The following is a 26876-nucleotide window of genomic DNA, read 5'->3' as shown; positions in this document are numbered from 1 at the left end:
CCACATTTCTCTCTCTTTCTGTCCATCTCTCTATCTTTTCCTTTTCCATGATTTCCTAGTGTATCTTTCTGTCCACATTTCTCTCTCTTTCTGTCCATCTCTCTATCTTTTCCTTTTCCATGATTTCCTAGTGTATCTTTCTGTCCACATTTCTCTCTCTTTCTGTCCATCTCTCTATCTTTTCCTTTTCCATGACTTCCTAGCGTATCTTTCTGTCCACATGTATCTCTCTTTCGGTTCATCTCTCTGTGTATTTTCCCTTTCTATCCTTCTCGGTTTCCCAGTCTATCTTTCTGCTGAAAATGCATTTCTGTCGATTCCCTGATGTCAAGATCAAGTAATCACATAAATGCCCCATCTTTCTCGACTTTAGATGAGACATGTCGGTGGAGAGTCCTGACTGTGGCCAGCTGCACACTCACACACACACACACACACACACGCACAAGCAAATACAGTGATAAATAAACCTCGATAAATGCATGAAAAAATACCAAATTATCATTTTGCTCATTTTCTCAAATGCGTTCGTCAACCAGACGCCTAAAGCGAGATGCACCAGCTATTATCATAAAAGCCTGACAAAAGCTGTAATGTTCTCCTTTAGGTCCTCTTCGAGTGAACCCCTACCTGGCTGAAAGCGAGGGCTGACGACCTTCTCTGTTCTCCTGCATTGATTAATAACTTAATATCTTATTAATTAGGGAATTTAGCTGAGAGTGAAATGCTTTAATTTCCCTGAGCAGAATCTCCTGTCTGAAAACGAGTGATTAAGCGTCGGAGAGGTGAAAAGTGAAGGTCGCAACGCTCCGCTCTCCCCTCTTATTCGCGTCTTCTTTGAGCGCATTTAAAAGGCTTAATTGTGTCACGTATGACAGTCCTTTGACCAAAGTCTTTTTTCCGCCTTCGGCACTTTGCACGTTTTGTCATGTAAATGGCAAGTATTTTCAGATCCCATCCGGAAGAGTGTTCAGAGAGCGGGAACAGCAGTTGAAGGAAGATTAATGTTCTGTTACCTGCCTATTTTCTCTCAACTTCGGTAATGGCTTTTACCCTGACACGATAAGACGGCGCTGCAAATTTGTTCAAATGTTAGCAGCCCATTAAAACATTCCTAAATCTGACTCACTGTTTAAACAAGGCCAGATAAAACCCTGTATTTCCATTCTCGTATTTCGCTCTGTGCTCTTGCCTCAGATTCTCCAGCTATGAGGTTAGCGAGGACACTCTGGCCTGTGTTGAGGTGTGTGTGTGTGTGTGTGTGTGTGTGTGTGTGTGTGTGTGTGTGTGTGTGTGTGTGTGTGTGTGTGTGTGTGTATGAGACTCACCCTGGGGCAGGTCAGAGGGCAGGTACGGCACCTCCTGAGCGCTGACGTGTGTCCAGTCGAAGTCGTCGTAAGGATCCTGCTGGTAGTCACACTGAGCTGGGCCGTCATCGAAGCTGCAGCCGCCTACAAGAGACAAACATTACATATGAAACAACTCAAACACAAAGGCACAACTTTATCAGTACAGCACTGTTGAGGACTTCATGTAGATGAGATGGACACACACACACACACACACACACACACACACACACACACACACACACACACACACACACACACACACACACACACACACGGGGTCTAAAAGTCTGTGACCACTATTGAAAATGCACATATATCTATTTTTTCATTATAAACTACAGAGTAAGTGACATATTAAGTCCACCTACATATACAGCATGTTTTACAAATTTTCTCATACATCTACCATGTGAACTAGGGTTGGGAATCGGAAATTGATTCCAATTCTGGAATCGAATACTTGTTATAAAATTAAATAATTTTGATTCCTCTTATCGATTCCTTTGTGAGCATTTCAATATGACTTTAAACCATTCGAGCGTGAGACGACTCGCTCTGTTTTCAGTGCTGCACACACACGTGTAACAGAATATTGGATCCGCGAAACTCTTAAAGTGACAGCAGCCTAATATTCCTGCGGCCGTCTCTATAATAACACTAATATTCCTGCGGCCGTCTCTATAATAACACTAATATTCCTGCGGCCGTCTCTATAATAACACTAATATTCCTGCGGCCGTCTCTATAATAACACTAATATTCCTGCGGCCGTCTCTATAATAACACTAATCAAACAACAAAAGAAAGAGAAAATTCACTCATTCTTGACTAAATAACTTTTGTAACTATGTAATGTATATTTTATGTATAAAGCACAGTGTTATTTTACATTTTATTAAAAAATTTTGAATACCTGAAAATCCTAAAAAAAATATTTATTTCAATCGTATCTTTGTTCAGTTATATCTATTTGTTGCGATTGCTAATTTTTTGTGTTTACTTGTCTTTAATAATGCTTGACATTTATATTAGTTAGGCTAGCTGTTTTTCTATGGTATTTTTAAACCACAGGCAAACGCTCCTTGTGTAAGTGTTTTAGCCTCTTGATTTGTGTTCATGATATTCAGCTACAATTAAATATTTTGCAATAAGACTAAATGTGAATGATATCTAAGTTTTTTTTTTTTTTTACCTTATTGGAATCGAAATTAGGAATCGATAAGAATCGGAATCGTTCAAATTCAAACGATACTCAACCCATTATGCTTTGTCATAATTATGTTAATACTTTTGTATTGCAAACATGACATAATTTTTTAATTAATTTTAGAATCCCAGATTTTCATTATGACCACAGATGTTTATTGAAGTAGCATATAAAAAGCATTATGTAACATGATTATGAAATATGCATATGAAGGGTATTGTAATCAATGCAGGAGCGGAAGAGATTTCAGGCAAATGCAGATGTAAACCTGGAGCACACACCATCTACAAATATTTAACCATTAAAAAAAGTAATATTAATATTTAACCATTGAAACAAAACAAGCTAGCAGGAAACACCAGGAACAATCAGACCAATCAACAGGGAAAACTACAAACTAATACAAATATGGCACTAGAAATATCAAGTACAACAAAAGTCCTGACATGACACAGGGAGTGTTATGATTCGGTTGAAACATGGAGGAAGCAGGATCCAAATGCAGCTCACTTTATTAAACAAACTCCAGACTTACAAACTCAAATACAGGAATGGGGAACAGGACTCAGGAACAGAACAACCAACATCCACTTAACAACATCAAGAACTCAAAGACTGAACTAGACACAGGGCTTAAATACATACTGGACTAATGACGAGACAAGGGACACCTGTGAACATTTAAACAATCAACCAATGACAAAATGACAACAGACAGGGGAACACAAGGCAAGATCACATGACTAGAACAGGGGATCACATGACAGACAAGAACCAGGAACAATAAACAAAACCCAAACCGTGACATAGCCCCCCCTCTATGGGCGGCTCCCGACGCCCATCAAAACAAAAACATAAGTTCAGGAGGGTGGTGGAGCGGAGGCGGTCTTGGGGGAGGGATGGAGGGCCAGGCCCGTGCAGAGGAATAGATCCAGGACATGGCAATGGCGGGCCTGGGCCATGAAGCGTGGGTGGACCAGACTGTTCAGGGGACCAGAGCAGACCAGGGTGTGCGGGTGGCCAGGGCGGATCAGGATGTGCAGAGGACCAGGGCGGAGAAGACCCCTCAGGCGGCCACGGCGGAGAAGACCCTAAGGGTGGCCACGGCCAGGGCGGATCAGGATGTGCAGAGGACCAGGGCGGAGAAGACCCCTCGGGCGGCCACGGTGAAGAAATCCCTTCGGGTGGCCACGGCGAAGAAATCCCTTCGGGCGGCCACGGCGGAGAAGACCCTTCGGGCGGCCACGGCGGAGAAGACCCTTCGGGCGGCCACGGCGGAGAAGACCCTTCGGGCGGCCACGGCGGAGAAGACCCTTCGGGCGGCCACGGCGGAGAAGACCCTTCGGGCGGCCACGGCGGTGAAGGCTTATTGCCCCCCCCCCAAATTTTCTTGGGGAGGTTAACGGACTTAGACGCCAGGTAGGAGGAGTCCGGTGGCGAAGGCGTGTCAGGGCTGGATGAGACAGGCGATGAAGGCAGGTCAGGGCTGGACGAGGTCTGCGACGAGGGCAGGTCAGGACTGGACAGGACCAGCGATGAAAAGGGCTCTGAGCTGGGCAGGACCAGCGGTGAAGAGGACTCTGAGCTGGGCAGGACCAGCGGCGAAGAGGGCTCTGAGCTGGGCAGGACCAGCGGCGAAGAGGGCTCTGAGCTGGGCAGGACCAGCGGCGAAGAGGGCTCTGAGCTGGGCAGGACCAGCGGCGAAGAGGGCTCTGAGCTGGGCAGGACCAGCGGCGAAGAGGGCTCTGAGCTGGGCAGGACCAGCGGCGAAGAGGGCTCTGAGCTGGGCAGGACCAGCGGCGAAGAGGGCTCTGAGCTGGGCAGGACCAGCGGCGAAGAGGGCTCTGAGCTGGCGGGAAGTGCAGGCTCGGCTGGACTGGCGGGAAGTGCAGGCTCGGCTGGACTGGCGGGAAGTGCAGGCTCGGCTGGACTGGCGGGAAGTGCAGGCTCGGCTGGACTGGCGTGAAGTGCAGGCTCGGCTGGACTGGCGTGAAGTGCAGGCTCGGCTGGACTGGCGTGAAGCTCTGGATCAGCAGAAGCGACGTGAACCGTCTCTAGATCAGCAGAAGCGACTTGAACTGTCTCTGGATCAGCAGAAGCGACGTGAACAGTCTCTGGATCAGCAGAAGCGACGTGAACCGTCTCTAGATCAACAGAAGCGACGTGAACCGTCTCTAGATCAGCAGAAGCGACGTGAACAGTCTCTGGATCAGCAGAAGCGACGTGAACAGTCTCTGGATCAGCAGAAGCGACGTGAACAGTCTCTGGATCAGCAGAAGCGACGTGAACAGTCTCTGGATCAGCAGAAGCGACGTGAACAGTCTCTGGATCAGCAGAAGCGACGTGAAGCTCAGTCTCTGGATCGGCTGACGTGACGTGAAGCTCAGGCTCGGCAGGGCTGACGTGGAGCCAAGGCTCGGCGGGACGAGTCCCTGGAACGATGGCCTTTGTGGCAGCATGTGCTGACATCAGCGGGGAATCGGCCACGCTGGAAACCAGTCCTTGACGGCCATAGACCAATCCAGTGGCTGGCTTGATGGTTGGCGTGACGTGAAGATTCTCAGGCTGGGCACATGAGACGTGAAGCTGTGAAGACTCTGGACTGGACGGGACCAGCGGTGAGGGCTCTGGGGGTACTGTGAGCTCAAGGGGTGTTTCATTAGCCAAGCCCACAGTAAATGCCAAACCGCTCAAGGAGAGGGCCAGGTCGACATATCCCTCCAGGGTCCAGCCGGTATAGTCCTCCGGCATAAATTGAGCAATGTCATCATCCAACCCGCTCCAAAACAGCTCCATGAGCTGGATGTCATCTAATGATCCCAGATGACAGCAAGTCAAAAAGTCCCTCGCATATCTCTCAATGGGCTGGCCATCCTGAAACAATGAAGAAAGGAATTTCCTCAGGGCCTGGTTGCTAACCACTGCTGGATCCATTTTGTGGTGAGTTCTTCTGTTATGATTCGGTTGAAACATGGAGGAAGCAGGATCCAAATGCAGCTCACTTTATTAAACAAACTCCAGACTTACAAACTCAAATACAGGAATGGGGAACAGGACTCAGGAACAGAACAACCAACATCCACTTAACAACATCAAGAACTCAAAGACTGAACTAGACACAGGGCTTAAATACATACTGGACTAATGACGAGACAAGGGACACCTGTGAACATTTAAACAATCAACCAATGACAAAATGACAACAGACAGGGGAACACAAGGCAAGATCACATGACTAGAACAGGGGATCACATGACAGACAAGAACCAGGAACAATAAACAAAACCCAAACCGTGACAGGGAGCTTATTACCGGTATATGAATGCAATATGTGATTTCATGCTGTAGTTTATTTCAAAGTACCATAGTAGCATTTGCTACCATCACTGTACCATGGAAACGCAGTGCTTTGCATTGCCAGACACTGTTACTCATTTACAGAGATCACGGAGAGCTCAGTCCTCTCAGTCAGAGAAACTACAGTCAGAGACTCACTTCAGCAAACAGCAGCTCTGTTAACCCCTTACACACACACACACCTGCAGAGAGCAGAATCACCTGTGATTCATACTGTACGAACGTGGTCTGGTATGTTTGAGATGTGGCTGTGATTTACTACATGCTCATATAACTCAACATATTGCGTTCCTGTCAAGAGTGTGTCACATCCTGTTGCCATTATCACTTTCACTCTCACAGTCTTTCTAGACTGTGTGTGTGTGTGTGTGTGTGTGTGTGTGTGTGCCCTTGTTTATATTACATTGTGGGGACCAAATGTCCCCATAAGAATAGTAAAACCTGAGATCGCCTACATTGTGGGGACCAGCCAGCGGTCCCCACTTTTCAAAAGGCTTATAAATCACACAGGATGAGTTGTTTTGAGAAAGTAAAAATGCAGAATGTTTCCTGTGATGGGCAGGTTTAGGGGCAGGGGCAGTGTGTGTGTGTGTGTGTGTGTGTGATGGGCAGGTTTAGGGGCAGGGGCAGTGTAAGGGGATAGAATGTACAGTTTGTATGGTATAAAAACCATTACGTCTATGGAGAGTCCCCACAAAGATAGTGAACCAGACATGTGTGTGTGTGTGTGTGTGTGTGTGTCAGAGTGTGTGAGTGTAAGTGTAAGTGTATGCGAGTGTGTGTGTTTGTGTGCAGTCACAGCACAGAACAGATATGCGAGTCAGTAGCAGCGGACGATCTGTCAGTGTGTGTGTGTGTGTGTGTGTGTGTGTGTGTGTGTGTGTTTTTTTCTCTTCAATATGTCAGTCTTCTAGAGTCTCTATCAGCTGACAAGCATCACTACATCTGTGATGCGAAAGCAGGGGGCTTTGTGTTTGTTAAAACAAAAGTAAAATGCAAAACTGAATAAAAATAGTTTTAAAACAATATTACATACTTTGATATTAATATTATGTTTATTATAGGATATTTACTGTACACACATCAAATGATGATCAGATGACAGAGAAGCACTCTATGATAGGGTATATATTCAGGCACAGTATTTCAACTCTTTCCCCGCAAGCGTTTTGTTTTTTAAAGTTGCCATCCAGCGCCAGCAGTTTTGATCATATTCACAAAAGTTTCATGGCTCCCAGAATATTTTGTTGTTTGAATATGTAAACAGTTGATATATCAAAAGTAAACCATGTTATTTTAGCTTCATCCATTCTTTTGAATGTGGGTAAGTTTCATAAAATAAAAATAAAAACATTTTGAAAAAAGCAGAGAAAATCTTGGCAAAGACTTTGTCCAGATGGGATTCAGAACGATGATCAAAACACAGATGGAGTAGATCGAGTTCATCAACTGTCCTTCAGTAACACCAGGGCTGTGATACAGGTGTGTTTCGGTGTGTTTCACCATGTTGAATAACCGTCAGTTATTAGCTGGTCAGCTTAGTGAACGAGTCAGGGCACAAGAATAAAAGCGAGGTGATGAAAGCGAGCAAAGAAGTGAAGATGGTACAGACAGAAGGCTGTTCAAATGTTGCCTAAGCATTCAAATATTTCATAACAACATGAGCCGACTGCAATGAAGAAAGTGATCAGCATGATTGATATGAGAAAACGCTGCTTTGTTTCAGTTTGCCTTTTTGAATGAAGATAACAGACTATTAATACCCGCTGGTATGGACAGATATTCACTCACACACAGACTCGAAACCATAGACAGTAAAAGAAATGGACACAGCGACCCCATAGAGTTCAATGGAGAAAAGTGAAGTCAATTAGAAGCTCTTCTTCCTGATGGTTGAGCGACTGCGCAGACTCACACTGAGCTTGACGACGTAGATGTGACGTGAGCAACCCGTCTGTCTTCTAGTAGCTGTGCCGAGAGAAATCTGAATCATTCCCTTCCGAATCTCACAGAGACGGAGAGTGTGAGTAGGAGCTGTCCATGAGCAGGAGCAGGAGCAGCTTTTGCTAAGTATTCTGATTAATTATTTTGTCATTTTGCCTCCACGTCCCCCCGATCGCCCGCGAGCTTCTCCTCCTGTCCATACGGTAATCTCTCTACTGTGCGACACAGAGTCGCGTGGTTATGACACAATCGTTAGCCTATTTTTACAAAAACTGCTTCTACGGGGCCATAACGTAAGATACAAGGTAATGGAGCCTTTTATACATTTTCGTGTTTCTTTAGAAATAAACAATGGACAAATGGAGTCTTTAAATGCCTCAGATGTAAAGTCAAAGTGACGCTAAAATGAATGGGAGTCAATGGAATGCTAACAGCAGGTGATGGTCTTCTAATCAGTGGCGGCACCCGGGGAAGCTTCAGTGTTTTCTGAAAGATTACCCCCTTGGTAAAAACTCGTCAAAGGCAGGGAAAGAGTTAAGGAGCCGTGGAGTAACTGTAATGATTCTGGTGATCTACTGGATTCTCCTAGCCTGGCAAGCCAGACCTACATCAAGATGTTAGGTCTGGCAACTCTCCATAGACACGGCTCAATCCGAGGGGCGGGATAAACGGCTGTCTTTCAAATTCCCTCTGCACGCAATAGGACAGCGCTTCAACCAACCAGAGCGTTTTCCCAACAGCGGAGCTAATGTTAGTTGGTAGATTCAACTTTTGAATCTGGCCGGCAAAACTACGAACACATCTTCCTTTTTTAAGAATGACTTAAGTGCCGTTCTTTGCTCTTTTCTCAAAGAAAAACTCCAAGTCCTCCAGAGTCGCGGCCAAAGCCGATTCGAAAGACTGTTCTCCAGCAGCCGCCATTCTTTGTTTTCAAGTAGCAGGGAACCGTCACAACTCTGTCGTCATTATGTTAAGCCCGCCCCGCCTATTCTATACACGACGTGATTGGCCTGACCCAATTTAGGTTTTTACAGCTCCGAAAGTCAACGAGAGTTGCTAGACTACCCTGGCTGCAAAATACATTTTGCTGCCGCTAGGGTGTGTCTAGATTTCTAGGCTAGGATCCTCCACAAACCAACAAGAAATAACAACTTGCAAGATTGGGAACTGTGGCACTGTGGACCAGCAATTTTATGGACTCATTTGTGCCATTATATGTGCCATTATTAAAGTCCACCAGTGAGGTAACGGAGAGTAAAATCCCATCCCACCACCAGCGTCCTCCAGACGGGACATTCATCTGATTCACCATCATCATCTTGAAACACAGTTTGACAGGACCTCATGACGGACTCAGAGCTTGTTAGAGACTCAAAGCAGTGCATTCATTATGTGAGGTTTTCTCACCTGTGTAAAGGTCAGACGCTCCGTGTTTTACATCCACTGACCTTTACAACCTCTCAGTGATGTCACAGATCCAGACGGATGAAGGTGTTAATTAAAGCGGCGCTGCGTAATGTTGGGATGGAAATACCTGCACATTCCCAAGGGAACACACACATTCATCTGCGCACCGAGGGCTGCGACACCACATGGAAACCACTTTCATTTTAGGGATGCAGGATATATCATCCACCACATCGGTAGCGGCCGATATATGTTCATTTTTAATGCTATCATTATCAGCCCGATATATTAAAGCCGATAAATAATGGATTATTTCCTTCAGCTGAGACTCTTCAGATGCGCACTGTTTACCATGATGGTTTTGAATCGCTTGAAATATGATTTTAAAAAAGGAAAATACAGTTCAGTGCAACATGTGCAAGTCTGTCATATCGGCTACATAAAACTATCATGAAAACATCATTATAATCGTGTGCTTGGGACATGGCTTTAATGGTGAGACTTTTGTTTTTATAATCACGCTCTCAAAATTATATAAAACTTTGGATTTAGATTCATCGACCAATATATCGGTTTTCAGCCTTCAAATATAAAGAATCGGTTATCGTATCGGCCAAAACTTATATATCGGTGCATCCCTAATTTTTACACAACATTTTGCACATCCTTAAGTTGCTAACCCATGATAACCCAATATGTCAGCATGGGAGACCTGACGTAAAACTCAACCGAATTCATTTTACTTGAATGTTATGGGAATATGCTGTGTTGAGTTGGTGAATCACACGTTTCCTATGTTTTGCATTTCCAACACATGCAAATGTAGGAAACGTCTGACAAGTGCAAACAGAGCGTTGCAAGAGTGTATTCAGTGTGTGAATGAAACGAGCTAAAGCAGAAGACAGAGGGAACATGCCTTCCAGAGGGCAGGAGAGACGCATCTGCACACTTAATCTGCGTGATTATACACACGGACTAATAATACTGCTGTCATTTACTGCTAATCCACACACTTACTGCCATGTCATGCTAATATCATTTGAGACGCACAACATTAAAAGACATGCCATTTCACATGCATCCAAGAGCACTAATAAAAGTTACATTACGAGCTGAGCCTCAAACCTCTAACAACATCATAAAATTATATTTTAACAATATATTATTGATCAAATTAAAACCATCTGTCATGAAAAGTATCAATACAGTACAGTACAGGGAAAATGCAAAGCATAATAGGGTGGGTTTTATTTAAAAGTGCAAATATCACAATGCAAAGTGTGTGTGTGTGTGTGTGTCTGTGTGTGTGTGTGTGTGTGTGTGTGTGTGTGTGTGTGTGTGTGTGTGTGTGTGTGTGTGTGTGCGTGCGTGCGTGCGTGTGTGTGTGTGGTGGGCAGGTTCAGGGGTAGAGTTAGTGTGTGTGTGTGTGTGTGTGTGTGTGTGTGTGTGTGTGTGTGATGGGCAGGTTCAGGGGTAGAGTTAGTGTGTGTGTGTGTGTGTGTGTGTGTGTGTGTGTGTGTGTGTGTGTGTGTGTGTGATGGGCAGGTTCAGGGGTAGAGTTAGTGTTTGTGTGTGTGTGTCTGTGTGTGTGTGTGTGTGTGTGTGTGTGATGGGCAGGTTCAGGGGTAGAGTTAGTGTGTGTGTGTGTGTGTGTGTGTGTGTGTGTGTGTGTGTGTGTGTGTGTGTGTGTGTGTGTGTGTGTGTGTGTGTGTGATGGGCAGGTTCAGGGGTAGAGTTAGTGTGTGTGTGTGTGTGTGTGTGTGTGTGTGTGTGTGTGTGTGTGTGTGTGTGTGTGTGTGTGTGTGTGTGTGTGTGTTTGTGTGTTTGTGTGTGTGTGTGTGTGTGTGTGTGTGTGTGATGGGCAGGTTCAGGGGTAGAGTTAGTGTATAAGAATATACAGTTTGTACAGTATAAAAACCATTACGTCTATGGAGAGTCCCCATTTAGATAGATTTTGTGTGTGTGTGTGTGTGTGTGTGTGTGTTAGTTTTAAGAGCCTGGCCAAACAAAGAGACTCCCGAACCAAAGCAAAACATCTTCAAATTCGACACCCACTAGATCGTCTCGCAGTGTTTAATTTATCTACAGCACAGGAAATTGAGCTCTGCCCACACACACACACACACACACACACAATACTCTTCAGCATCACAAACCAAACACCTCCACACACCATCTGACTGTGTTTGACGCGCTTGGCTCTGCCGAGGGGCCGGAATAAGCGCCGATCGCTGGCCCGAGGACAGAGCGCTCACAACAACCCCCGTCTATGTGCCGAGGACAGAATCGCTCTGTTTCAACGGGGAAGCGTCTATTCAGCAGGTCCAGATCGCCACAATCCCACTGCCTTATGCAGAAGACATCTTTCATACCCCTTTGGCATTTCACGGCGCTCACCTCAGTCTATTGTGCGGCACAGACGGGCCGATCGCTTTAATGAGTCCACAACGCTCCAGATGGGCCGAACGCCTCCTGCATTCAGCGTGAGTGCAAGGACACTAACGGGATGATTTGCATACTAATCTATGGCTGCAAATATTCAGCCTTGCTAATGAAATAATAGCCTGCTCTTCATTTACATAATATAATAATTATTGTGCCTGATAAAACCTCAAGGGCAAAGCCCGTTCACAGTCCCCAATAAACACGGGTTAACAGCTTCATCCCCGCACGCTCATAAACACCCACTCATTAACAGTGATTGAGAACGAGGAAAACGTGGGAGAAAAGTGCAGGACGCAAATCAGCCCACATTCTCAAATTAAAAGTCAAAAATCGATTCCTAATATTGCAAACTAGCCAGATGTGGAAAACAGTGTGGCAGGAGGTGAAGGAATCAATCATAACGCCATCAGCTGCTGAACTAAATTGAAAAACACAAATAATGATCCAATCAACAGCAAGAAACACAAATAGTGCTGGTGTTGTTTGGGGGAAAATGGGAAAATGTTATTTTACAGAAGGTTAGTCACAGACGGCATCAGATTAATCAACTTCACTAGAGATCTCATAAATAAAACCTTGCTTCTGCTCTGCTCTCTTTTGCTATTTCCGCATGTTTTATTCTCTTCACCGATGTTAAGATCTGCTATTTTGTTTTATTTTTACATGCACTTGTAATTGTAAAAGAGGCTTAGCACGGTTTGCAACCTTGTGTCATGAAGCCTTGAATTGCACTGCCAAAGTGGTGCTACAATGTCAATGCAAGTTGTTTAGCAACAGGCAACCTGTTATAAACTCAATAATGGTTACTTTATAAAAAAGTCATATTTACAAAGCTGCAGAAACTTTCAAGCCCTGTTTAGTTTCAGTTCCTGATGAAAAACAGTTAAAACGTCCATATTACACCCTTTATAGGCTCTACTAGAACAGGTTTTCCTGCTTGAATGTTGATTATTCTCCTCATATTCTCCATTGTTGCGGCTCCTCTCTTCCCAGTCTGTCAGTAACGTTCTGTTTACTTCCTGTCTCTATAAGCCCCTCCTTCTGAAAAGCACACTGTGCTCTGATTGGTCAACTGGATCAGTGTGTTGTGATTGGTCGAGAGCTTCGAGTGTGTTTGGGAAATGTCCCGCTGCTTACCATAACCACCAGTTTAACACACTACTAACTAACTCAACCAGGCCCCGCCCCTTTATTCTCCGTATGAATTATTATAATGAGGAATATTGTGACGTGTTCGTTCCCGGAAGAAACTCAAGATACAATGGAGGCATTTCAGGAGTTCAGAAACACTGACACTGATATAGAGAAGAACTCCCTTTTTAATGCTCAAACAGCAACATTACACACACTAAAGAAAGATGAACGTGGGAAAAAGCAGAATAGGTCTTCTTTAAGAATGAGGAAGAGTGAAAGCAAACACATGAACTGGAGTGATAAACTGGGATATCTTTGCAGTTTTGCTTCAAAACGTCCATAAGGCAGATTGATGCCTGTGTAAAAGTAAACTCAAGTCTCTCCATGACTTAAAGTCCCCCCTGTAGTCAATAATTGTATCCCTTAAAACTCATCTTTGATCACCAAAATTACCTCCATGCCTTAAAATATCTTGAGTGTAACTCGACACCCTTGCCTCATTTAGTATGCGCGGTTCTATGAATATGCAAATGAGCCCCGCCTCCACTCACTCAGCTCAGAGATCCACTGGTTGACGATCACACGTTGATCTGATTGGTTACAAGGTAGTTTGTGACGTCAGAAACACCAGTGATTTCAAAGCGTGTTTTTGAGACTGTCTTTGGTTCACTGCAGTTTTAAGGAGGAAATACTCAGCAATGCTGTCGACTTATGAATTTACACATGGTTTGTCTTAAAGCACATTAAAAACACCACATAGACACATAAACTACATTAAAAGCTGGATTTTCACCACAGGGGGACTTTAACAGTAAAAGATTATCCAGCACTAAAATGGTAAAAGCTCATAGCAGTTTAACAACATAATATGAAAGCCACTGGCGTTGAAAAAAGTGAGAAAAGAACAAATGACTTTGCAACTTCAGTGACTTTCAAAACCAGACAGCTAAATGGCTTCTCTCACTTTTACCTGAAACAAAATGTTCAATTATGTAGAAATAACAAAAGGTGGCACTTGTCTGTAGGTAAACAACACGTGTCACTTCCTCCACCGTGCCTGAGTGCCTCGTTTCACGGCTGCGCTGCGCTCTGACCGGAGGTTTACAGATGTTTTACAGCAATCTTTGTGTGTTAGTGGAGTGGACTTAAACTGAGAGTCTAATCTCACCATTAACATTATTCCTGTAAAAAGGCAGAAGCAGTTTCTTTGAAGGGCACAAGTTATTTTCTGCTTGTAGAGCAAAATGTCAAAAACGCAGACATTGTAAATGGATTTCCTACCAATTAAAACGGCTGAAAGCAACACCTTCAGAGACTGTCAAAACACTCCTTAAGCCCCTCGCTGAACGAGCCGTCGACACAAGCCTCCCCCGCTTCGGCTGAACCACTATCTGCATCGCCAACACGTGCAGGACAATTCCTTATAACTAAACACATAAACAAGGAAATGTGTAAAAGGGTCAAAGACGAGACGCCACCATTTTGGTGTCCGCATCAAATTACATTTACAAAAGTCATTTAATATACATATAAAATGCAAATAAACTGTCTACCTTCATGTTCCAAATAACTTTTGTGAAAATAAAATGGCTAATGGTGAAATAGACTAATATAGTGTTAAATTGTCATTCAGCGTAATGGTCCAGACTTTGATTTTACCATTACATCTTTTAAATATGTATTTGTTTTCTTGGCATTTTCAAATAAGTGTTGGCTGTGTAATATTAGAAGGACTAGGGCTATATCTTACTGTATATCTATACTATACTATATCTTATTATTGCCACTTTTGTCCCGAATTGTAAGAAGTCATTCAGTGTAAAAGGAACAAAAAGCCAATCTGAAATCATATAAAACTGATCGGCTGCATCAGAAGTCACGCACTTCCCTACTATATAGTAGGTGAAAACTATAGCAACAGGCAACTAATCATAAACTCAATAATGGTTACTTTATAAAAAAATCATACCATTTACAAAGCTGCAGAAACTTTCAAGCCCTGTTTAGTTTCAGTTCCTGATGAAAAACAGTTAAAACGTCCATATTACACCCTTTATAGGCTCTACTAGAACAGGTTCTCCTGCTTGAATGTTGATTATTCTCCTCATATTCTCCATTGTTGCGGCTCTTCTCTTCCCAGTCTGTCAGTAACGCTCTGTTTACTTCCTGTCTCTATGAAGCCCCTCCTTCTGAAAAGCACACTGTGCTCTGATTGGTCGGCTGGATCAGTGTGTTGTGATTGGTCGAGAGCTTAGAGTGTTTGGGAAATGTCCCGTGCCTTACCATAACCGACAGTTTATATATCTTACTATATATCTACACTATACTATACTATATCTTACTATCGGCACTTTTGTCCCGAATTGTAAGAGGTCATTCAGTGAAAAAGGAACAACATCTACACACATTCATACTATATAGAACATATTTTTTTAGCGGTCCTGAAGTAAGTGTACCTAGGTTACTCGAGACAACATGTGGTTTCGGACACAGCCAAGGTCATTCGACAGTCTGTGACATCATCAAAAGGCGCCCTGAAGACCGTGTGGTGCTGCGGCAAAGTGAGTTTATTGCTCAAAAATATTTCATAATTTCACCTTTTCAAACACGTCATTCAGTGAAATGCCAGAAAACACTTTTATTGTTAGATTATTTTTGTAATTGTTGTGAATAGTTGTGCTTAACTGGTCAAGTTCACTGTTTAGTATAGTTGATCGCCTGCAGTATAAGCTGAAGCAGAAGTTTCATCATTCAGGGTAATGTTTATTGTCATTCGGTGTAATGCAAATCCTCTGTTACACCACAGTGTCGTCCATTACACTCAAGGACAGAATCATATATTTTAGCTTTTTATTTACAGATAAATGAGGAATGCTGACAAATATGTGAACTTAACTTAATTAATATTATATATTTAATGCATTTGTGTTGTTGTAGTTGTGTTATAGATGTATTTTAGATGCCCACAAACTGTATTGAGCGGCACTCTTAGCAAGGGGACAAGAAAGGCATTGAGGATTGCAATTGTCAGAATAATAGCTTACTAATGTTTCTGAACAGTCACAAGTTTAAGAGAGGCCGTTGAGGGGATTCTCCATCCAAAATACCCATCCTGATCAACAGACCGTATTCATAAATACAGCTGAAAACAGTCATTTTTAGGCAGAAACAAAGTTGACAAGCTGAGCAAGCATTGCAGGGAGCATCAGAACAGAATAAAATGCTTATTATTTTCAACATCTGCTCCTGCCTTCATTTACTTAAAATACAGACAAATACTAAAACTTTGCAATAATGGAAACAATGACAATATTCATACACAGAGTAACAGATATATTTATGTAAAAAAGAAACATTATACGTATTCTGACCTGTACTAATTAAAATATATGAAACAATATGTGATCATACTAAATTTTATTATATTTTAAATTGTTTTTTACCTCTTACAAAAACTTATTGCTGATAAATGGTTAAAACCTAGTGGTTTGAAGGATAATGGCAAAGTATAAAGATAAAAAAAAATCAAATCAATCTTGTTTTAGCCTAAATAAAAATTAAAGATTGTTTTGTTTTATAAAATGTTCACTGAATGACATTTTAGTTGGGAATCTTTGGTAAACCACGGTAAAATGTATGATAGTCGTTTCTTTTTTTTTTTTTTGCTCAGAAAAATATAAAATGAAACAGGACACTCTAATGTATGGGGGGGGGGGGCTACATTTAAAGCTGTATTACACTTTTTTTGATGCTTGAAACTCACTTTTCACCTTTGAATTGACCTTTCGCCGAGCCCCGCCCCCCTTAGTTACTGTTGCTACGTCCGACAAACAAATGGTCAAACACGACCAGCGCGACAGATTGCCATGACGGAAAAAGGTATACCCGTGCGTGTCAGTGACCTTTTTTGGAGCAATACCTCCGCGATATCCTCCAGATTGAGGCAAAAAGGGTTACAGTATGCAGTGGAGGGATATATTCTAATATAAAAATACGCAATGAAGGAGACACGACTACTATCTACGTCTCTATCGAGGCTAATGCTTACCGGTGTTCATACACGTCATTTGTGATTATGGCAAAGAACAAGGAAACAAGTGTTTAAAAGCATTGTAAGACACTTACTGTTGTGTTTTTGTGTGAAAGAAAAAACTGTCTCTGAAAATAAAAGTGCTGTCAGCAATAATTTCTTATGTGTGTTTTTTCGCATAACACTATGACTAAAATTTTAAATGCTGCAAAACACATGGGAGTTATATTCCCGATGCTGTAGTTTATTTGATCAGTCACAGTATATCATTAATCAAGCTTAATTTGACTTTTCAACTACAATTAGGCAGGTGAACTGAAAGCTTTTACAATATTTTAGCTATAACTTAGGCCTAACGTTATATCATTGACAAAAGTATGTGGTGCATTTTCTTCCAAAAATGATTTTCTTTCTCAAATTCATGCTTCAAGTTGACAAAGCACAATAAACGAAATCACACAATAACTGTTTAACCAGACATAGCCTTAATTTGCATCTAAATAACTTTCATTGATTGTCTTTCATAATGCACTTACCATAATTTTTATTAGGGGGACAACAGATCACAAAAATCGCGGTTGAGACCATAATATTTATTAGTGGGGCAACGGATCATAAAACTCGCGGTTCAGACAATATTATGTTTTTTGAGTTACAAATAGGATAGTTTTCAGATCAGAAAAACAAAACAAAAAAACTTTAAGTAGCCATCGATACCACAGCCAGCAGACGTATTTATGCCTCGTAATGTTCGACACAGTTAACTGGGATTGGGGCCGTCCACACTGTTTTATCCATTGTAGGCACCGCTCACGTTGTGTTTTCGGCTTTGGGAATGGAAAGACCACAACTCCTCCAGACAATCTCTCGGGGTATGTAGTGTCCGATTTACAAACGCCATGGGCGCACGCTTCACCATCTTGCTAATGTTTGTCGGACCTGCTCACATAGTAACGGTTGCTATGATGTGTGATTGGACAATGGCCGTTTTGGGGGAGGGGCCGGCGAAAGGTCAATTAAAACTACTCTGCCATCAAAACACATCTATCAAAAAAAAAAACAGTAGTGAGCAGGATAACTCTCAACACTGTCTAACAGTAATACGTGTAAGACTGTCCTTCATTTTCTTTATGTAACAGGCTGAAACATGACGGAGAAGTGTCAGGCACAGATGATGTTTTACACTGGAAAACCTCTGCATGACATCAATAAGACAAAAACACCTCTGACCCTCTCGTCTCACGAGGGGACGAGTCTTTACACAGTTACACATCTCCTCTCTGAAAGACTGAAACACAGCCCTCACTGGAGTGCGAGCCTTTGTTTCACCTCGCGTTCTTCTGGAGATCATTCTGAAACTCTATGCAAATCCTTCATTTCTGCTGAATGTAATCATTTTTCTGCACATAGCACTGGTGCTACAGAGGTTTTGAACGTTTTGTAGCACAAGTAAAAAAGAAAAAAAAAATCTATAAAATATAAAACAGAGTATTTAAGAATAAATATAATAATAATAGCAATTATTATTATTGTTATATTTTAAAGAAAAAGAGTTAAAAATTAATCAACACTACATGACATACCAAGGTCGTGACCATGTCTCCAACATTTGAAATATTCGCAAATAAAATTTGCATTTTAAAACATGCACACAATCACACTTAATCGTATGCATATTATGCCAAAAACAACTTGCATGTTGCATTCATATTTCCTCATTCAGTTAATGTCACATTCAATTACTAAACACATTACATGAATCACATAAATTACAAAGGCTATTTTTTATTCAAAACAGCGAAATTTGACAAAATAAAAATTCTGTTTGTGTGACTGGATGTTACTGTCGGTCATTTAACATCTCCATCGTGACTTATCGCTACTTATATAATACCTCACACTTTAAAACCGCAGCACAGTACTGCAACTCACACTCGTGTACTGTGAACACTAAAGCCACGCCTTCTTTAATGTGATTGGCCATCTCAATCATTTTGACATTGACGAGCACTGTTAGACCACTGAGGCAGAGAAGCCGAAAAATTAAACTTTTTTGCCATCGTAACAACAAACAGAGGGGCATTTATTCTATATTTGATTATGGGGGGATTATGTAGTGTAGTGTGTGTTTATTGCATCAGCTCGCTCTGCTTGTTCAAGACGACTACATCACCACGCGCAGGAATACGTAGCTTGCAACTGGAAAAGCTCGAGTGTTATGAAAACAGCTGAGCTAAAATGAAACGAGCAGTGCTTTACTCCTACTCTTCTTCCATTGTCAAGATCAAACAATCAAGAGCAGGGCGTTCACAGTCCCACACTTTTCTTTGAGCGCTGACTGGGTGTGTTTTCGTGATGTCACACAGGGCCTGGAGAGAGCTTTTGAAACGCAGGCGCACCTTCTCTTCTCTCCTAACAAAGACAGGGTGAGTGTGACCCACTCCACACTCACAGCCTTTGATAACAGCTCTCTGAGACAGCGAGAGAGAGAGAGAGGAGAGTCGGCCGGCTGGTTTACTGAGGAGACGTCTCCTCTGTAGTTTAACCTGTCCCCACGCTTTCCTTCCACACCATTTTACAGCGCTTAAGAACAAAAGACACGAGTCGGCAGCATGTAATTACCCACGAGTGTGTGCGACAATCTCTCATCCTCACTTTTACTCACCGCATCTCTCTCTCCCCGACAATAAAACGCTTTATACATGATTACCTGACACTTAAAAACACAATGTTTTTCTCCTCCACGCCGCAGCGGGGAAAAGTTTGATGTGTTCATACGGCGCCGGCCATGAAATGTCAGGATATGAATAAAAATGCGGTTTCCCGTTCCAGAGAGCAAAGCGCTTCCACGGGTAATCGTCTAAGCGGAAAGCTCTGGTACGGCTGAGCGCTGATGGATTCAGGAATAAACGGGGAAAAAGTGCTGTGGAAAGGGCAGCGAGGCCTGCGTTTATATCACAGCGGAGGGAGTGATGGAATCTGGACATAAGCTGATTTACAAAACGGGAGAAGAATATAAAAAGACTGAGTTAAGAACTGGGAAAATGATGACTAGGTGTGTGTGTAATAATGGGGTCCAGGGAGGATGGTGTTCTTCAACTATAGCTGTCGCAGTGTTTGAGGTTTCTCAGATGCGTTTGAGGAACTGCAAACAATCAAGTGTGGTCCGCCGAAGTGCTGAGAGTGCAGGATCCAGTTCTCGTATAATCTCTTCCCGACTCAGAGTTTGGATGAAGCCCAGGTGAGATGACGGTGAAAAATGAATGGTTTGAAGTCAGGAGAAGCTCCACGGTGAAGGTTTTCTGTCACCCTGTTGTAAATGTTCTGCTCTGGCTTCTTAACCAGCTGGACTTCACAATGACTTTTTAACCATCAGTTCTCCTCAGGGTCTGGATGTGCTCAACTCAATGTGTGGCAACTCCTTCTAAAAGTCAACCAATAATGTGTCTTTAAAAATTCATGATCTATAGAGCTTATGCGCCAGAGAAACGAGGGCGCCGCCATCTTTACAATATTATCCTTTAACTTCTGTTTTTGCGGTCGCTCTGTATATTTCTATGGCATTGCTGTCCAGGAGTAATTAACTTCTGAGGAGGATTTACTTAATGTAAAGTTAACGAACGTTATCATGAGGACTGGAATGTTTAAAGCAGATGACTTAACAAATGTCAGTCGACCGGGAAGATTTGAAAACGAGCCGTTCATTAATAAACACGCAGAATCGCTGTGAAAATACAGACCGGAAGTCAAAAGACAATGAGCTCAGCGCTGAAAAGAGGCGGAGCTACATAAGGTCTATAGCAGAGAACACAACCAGTTCAGAAACTTCCAGCTTCTGAACTGGTTGCAGTTCCACTCTGGCTCCACATGAGGGCGCTCACAGGATGAGTGCAGGATGAATGGAGGTCTATGGCGCTATACCCCTCAAAATCCACTTTTCTCAGGATATAATTTTTTGTCTAGTAATTTGAATGTTGTATTCGAAAGGAGATGCAAAGAAATTACACATTGCTGGGTGTTAGATTTTTTAGAGTCACTTATTTGCTTTAAAAAGTCTTTTAAAATGTCAATGACGTCATACACATCGTACGACCAGAGATACTTCTTTACGGCAATCCTTCAGTCATTTTGGTGCTTTCGCGCTCTGCACTTTCTTTTCTCTCGACAACACAGCTGACACAGGCAAACACACGTGCTAGAAGAGTTTTTGTTTTGTTTGTTTCTGGTCCCGCTTCGGATGCCACGATGCCATCAAGCGGTATCTCTGGTCGTAATCAGTCCTTCACTGACCAATCAGCGTTCATTAGCAGAATGCTAGCGTGTTATGGGCAACAACAACTCAACCTGTAAGAAATAGAAAGGACATAAGTACTCGTTCATTCAACTTTCGACCTATAACCCATGTTGAAGTTGCAAAACCTACAATCAAATCTGAGATTTTTCAACGGCAATCGGGTGAAAGAGACACATTTAGCCGTCTAGCCCCATAGACTCCCATTCATTCTGCACTCATGGGCGATCGCCCCCAGTGGAGCTCTGGTGGAACTACAACCAAAATTCGGTACAATAGGACTTAATAGAGAGTGGCCAGGCTCTCCGTAGACGGGCTCTGTCTATAGCAATGAATTAACATGATTGCTGAAAGAAAGTTTTGTGAGAGGAACCTCTGACCGGACCGCAACCTCTCTAATTCATGCCAAGAATTTCTGCTTTTCACTCCTCAGAAATCCAGTTGATTTGGAAACAGCCGTATCCCCAGACTGGCCCAGGGCCGTGCGCTGTTCAAGAGTTGACTTCTCCAGTCAAGGTAAGAAGATTAAAACTGAGAACCAGACTCGACAGCAAAGCCCAGATCCACCGGTTGTCTGTTTACCTGCGAGTGGAAACCTGTCAGACAGGTAATGCACAGATGCACTTTCCGGCTCTCGTGTTTCAGTGAAATGAGGCCTATATGTCGTTACACAATAAATCCACTCTGTTGTGTCTGTGAGTGACACAACACTATCAGCTGACAGTCTGCCATATGATATATCCCTCGATGAATCATACCTGTGATTCCAGCCAGCACTACGACACTAAACCAACAGGTTCTCTCTCAGAAAATGGCAAAAACGTAAGAGTAGCTGGCATGATATTTAAAGCATGCACTGCACAAAATCATTGCCTCAATTAGTTTTTTTGTCAATAAAAAATATCTAAACGAGACAAAGATGCATTTATTTGAGATATTTACTTGCATTTACTTGTTTTCAGTGAAAGTCTTGAATTAATGTATTTTGTATCTCGTTATTAAAACAACTGCCCATTTGAAACTAAATATTTTTTGTATTTGCCTTTATACTTGTATCTGAAGGTAAAATCTTCATGTCGAATGAAAGAAGTTCATGTGCATGTTGTATTTCCTGCGGCGTACATCTCATATAACACTGTAGGAGATAAAAAGAGCAGAGCGCAGACTTACAGCATGTCACAGCCTGCAATCACAGCAAACACACACACACACACAGTAAAAGGTGTTTAATGGCACTGATGTGAGTGTTTTGTTGAGGCCAAATCTGCAGATTTTCTGGTCAGCAGAGTTTCACTGTCCACATCTGCAGGAGGCGATAAGCCATAAAAATGACCCACATTTGGCAGAACACTCGAGCCCGGGACACACCAAGCCGACGGACGGCCGTCGGGCAGTTTTTGTGCATTGGACGATTACGTGTTCTCCGTGTGTTCCACACCGTCGGCAGAAATTGGTCCTCGTCGGCTTTTTATTCGGCCGATTCAACATGTTGAATCGGCGTTGGGCCGTCGGTGAGAGAGAGAACTCTGATTGGCTGATCAGCTTAGGGTGCTTTCAAGTCAAGTCAAGTATATTTGTATAGCGCTTTTCACAATACAGATTGTATCAAAGCAGCTTCACAGTATTAAATTAAAATAATGCAACAAGGTTTGTTTCAAGTGGAATTTATTGATTGATAAAATAAAATAAAATATCCCCAAAATATCCCCAACTGAGCAAGCCAAAGGCAACAGTGGCAAGGAACCGAAAAAACTCCATCAAGCGACCTAATGGTGTCCTAAAACTCCATCAGGTGACCTAATGGAGAAAAAAAAAAAACCTTGGGAGAACCCAGGCTCAGTCGGGGGCCAGTTCTCCTCTGGCGTTTATGAACTAGAGGCCGGATTGTAGTTTGAACTGTAAGATTAAAAGTATTATATGAATGCCTGGCTGAAGAGATGCGTCTTTAATCTACTTTTAAACTGGGAGAGCGAGTCTGAGCAACGAACAGTATCAGGAAGACTATTCCAGAGTTTTGGAGCTAAATGTGAAAATTATCTCCCTCTTTTGGTTGATCTGGATATCCTAGGTATGACCAACCTTTCACACCTGCCTCATTTAGTTCGGTTGAATCGCACTAGAGTTCATTTTCCCCATTGGTGCGGTTCGTTTGGGCAGGTGTGAATGCGGCAATCGCACTCGGGTGCGCACCAAAAGCTGATCTCGGTACGCTTTCAAACTCTGGAGCGGTTCGTTTGTGGTGAGAACGCAATCCGACCTCGAACAGACCCAACTGCCAAAGAACTGCGCATTTTTGGACTAAACCACTTGCCGTAGTCAGCTGCGCTGTGCATTATGGGATGAGGAGAGATGTTTGTTGACAGTTTGCACTTTAAGCATGGCAGCTCGCGGACAAACTTGGAGATGTGAGGAGGTGCGGCGCCTGATAGAAATTATTAACGTTATTTTCGAGACGCATCTTCGCTTCATTCTCAAATATTATTGTTTGTCTAAATCAGTGATCTCAAACTCAATCCCTGGAGAGCCACAGCTCTGCACAGTTTTGCTCCAACCCTAATCAAACACACCTGATCCAGCTAATCAAGGTCTTCAGGATTACTAGAAACTTCCTTGCAGGTGTGAGTTGGAGCTGGTTGGAGCTAAACTGTGCAGAGCTGTGGCCCTCCAGGAATTGAGTTTGAGATCACTGGTCTAAAGTGATGTAGACAAACTATATAATATAATATGCCCAGGGATACAATCAGCCCACGCAGTCGTCTCTCCATAGTAAACAGCGGCGTGTTGTCTGCCGGATTTTCCACCTCTTTGTTTACTTCCGGGAGTTCTTTCGGAATTTTCCCGCTTGTTAATTCTGACCAATCGAAGTGCAGTTATGTAAATGCATTCAAGACACATCTGGCCAATGAGTGATGTGGATGTTGTCACGTGACTGCATTTTGGTTCGTTTTATCAACTCATAAATTGATTCGGACCAGAGCGATCAGTGTGGTGTGAAAAGGAACCAAAACGCCTGAAAATGCTACAAAGTATCAGTTTTCGCCCTTGGTTCGGATCAAATGAAGCGAACTACAGATGTGAAAGCACCCTTAGTGAACGAGTCGATGCACGAACTACAGATGTGAAAGCACCCTTAGTGAACGAGTCAATGCACGAACTACAGATGTGAAAGCACCCTTAGTGAACGAGTCAATGCACGAACTACAGATGTGAAAGCACCCTTAGTGAACGAGTCAATGCACGAACTACAGATGTGAAAGCACCCTTAGTGAACGAGTCAATGCACGAGAATAATAGCAAAACAGCGAGCAAAGGAGTCAAACCGCTACAGACAGAAGGCTGATCAAGCGGAGTGGGATAAAGAAAGTGTTTAGCAGGACTGATCTTCAAAACGGTGAGCACGCACTGCTTTGTTGTTTATGGTTTGTGTATCTGCAGCCGGCAGCGTCGCTTTCTCTTTTTGAATGATGAATATAGATGAATATATCTACAGAAATACAGTTGTCTCATTTACACACAGGCGCAGAACGCGCATGCTAGCTGACAGTCGGCTGTATGTTCTCTCGGTGTGTTCAAGTGCAGCTTTTCTCCCGACACGGGCGACGCGAGGCGACAACACAGTCGGCTTTCATCAGCGCTAGTTCTTTGGCGTCGATTTGGTCTGTCCTGGGCTTCACACACACACACACACACACACACACACTCACATCATCCACCCCTAACTGCAATGGAATGTAAAGCCTACTGAGATCACTAACTCCACTCAAGGCTGAAGGGTGTCATTTCTTTATGTTAAAATACTTACCCCCGGTTTCACAGACAAGGCTTAAGTCTAGTACCACACTAAAATGCATGTTTGAGCTGTTCTAGCTGAAAGCAAATTGCACTGACATATCTTAAAATAATTTCAATGCCATTGTTATGTCTTAAGATGCACACCCTGGGGCCGGTTTCACAAAGATAGACTTTGACTATGGTTTAGATATAGTAGATAGTCAGACTTCAGATAGACATCTAAATCAGACCGTGGCACAAAGCACTTAAGACTCTGACTATCTTAAGTAGGACTACACTGCAATGCATTCTGGGTAAAATAAGACACTTTTCAAAACAAAAAACATGGCGGATCGAGTAAGCGCATTCAGCCGCTCAGTGCTGTTTACCCCAGCAGAGAATATGTGTGTGTTGGAGGAGTGTAACAGTTACAAGGACATTTTACTTGGGAAATTTAGCGGAGAATGTAGTAACAAGAAGAAATGTGTAAATTATGAGCCATTTCCCCTTTTCTTTCGGCTGTTTGTAATGTAACTGAGTGTTACTGCTGATTGCCAAGGTAACAGAGTCTTAGACCTCAGTTAGCCTGGGGTAAGAGGGGTCTAACTCTTTTGGTCTAAATTAAGTCAGTCTTTATTTTTGTGAAACAGTCTAACTTGCATTAGACTAGTCTATGAGCAAATATTAGACTTGTCTAACACTATAGACCGCTCTAAAATAGCTTTGTGAAACCGGCCCCAGTAATGATTCTAAGACACATTTAAAAAAGCTAATTGATCTAAGCCATGTTTGAGAAACCAGGCCTTAATACTTAAGTTTATGTTAAATTACCTTTACAAAAAGAAGCATGCTGTAACACTACTTTGGACTAAAGAGACACTTTTTAGTAAAAAAAAAGTTAAGTGTACTTTAGGTAAAACAGTAGTAAACTCGTACTAGATGTAACTGACAGCATTGGTTGCAGGCAATGACTTTTGATTTTTAAGCATTTGACACGGCAGCATTAACTTAACCAACAGCATGAGTGTCAGCAATGGCAGGAGATGCGAGTAATTATATTTATTTATTCTGTTTGGTGATGCTAGAGACAGAAATGACACACTTCAGCTTTAAATACTAACCGAAGAGGAACGATTGTGTGCTGAGGGCTGCAGAGAAGAGAAAAGAAAGAGTGAACATGTTTCCACTGCGGCTGTAATAAACGTTTGCTTCGACACCGCTGAGGTCAACGCTGGCAGCTTTACCGTGAGTGACATCACTCACAAACACACCGCTCTCTTTGTGCTTTTCTCTGTCAAAGCAGTTCTGTTGTTGTCGGCAACGTCGATTCAGCAGCGAATGGAGAACAGAACAATCTAGAACAGCACCAATCACACTCAGTCTCACACACACACACTCTTTCACTCACACAAACACACATACACACAAACACACACACACTCACTCTCTCACACACTCTATCACACACACACTCTCTCTCTCTCTATCTCTCTCTCATACACACACACACACACACACACACACACACACTCTTTCACTCACACAAACACACATACACACAAACACACACACACTCACTCTCTCACACACTATCACACACACACACTCTCTCTCTCTATCTCTCTCTCACACACACACACACACACACACACACACACACTCTTTCACTCACACAAACACACATACACACAAACACACACACACACTCACTCTCTCACACACTCTATCACACACACTCTCTCTCACTCTATCTCTCTCTCATACACACACACACACACACACACTCTCTTTCACTCACACAAACACTCTCTCACACACTCTATCACAGACACACACACACACACACACACACACACTCTCTCTCTCTCTCACTCTCTCACACACACACACACACACACACACACACACACACTCTCTCTCTCTCTCACAAACTCTTTC

General features: G+C 42.8%; 1 protein-coding gene across 34 annotated transcripts in view; it reads right to left on the bottom strand.

Annotated features, from left to right (window-relative positions):
• Window positions 1-26876, bottom strand: part of ptprk (protein tyrosine phosphatase receptor type K) — a 195083-nt gene that overhangs the window by 136346 nt on the left and 31861 nt on the right. For all 34 annotated transcript variants that reach the window (XM_079887444.1, XM_079887466.1, XM_079887455.1 and 31 more), the window contains one exon: window positions 1329-1451. In XM_079887444.1, the coding sequence (XP_079743570.1) occupies window positions 1329-1451 (123 nt within the window). The remainder of the gene's footprint in view (window positions 1-1328; window positions 1452-26876) is intronic.

This window comes from Squalius cephalus (genome assembly GCF_949319135.1).
Source record: "Squalius cephalus genome assembly, chromosome: 12".
Lineage (NCBI taxonomy): Eukaryota > Metazoa > Chordata > Actinopteri > Cypriniformes > Leuciscidae > Squalius > Squalius cephalus.
Note: the sequence above shows the minus strand (reverse complement) of the source record. Positions and strands in the feature narration are given on the sequence as shown.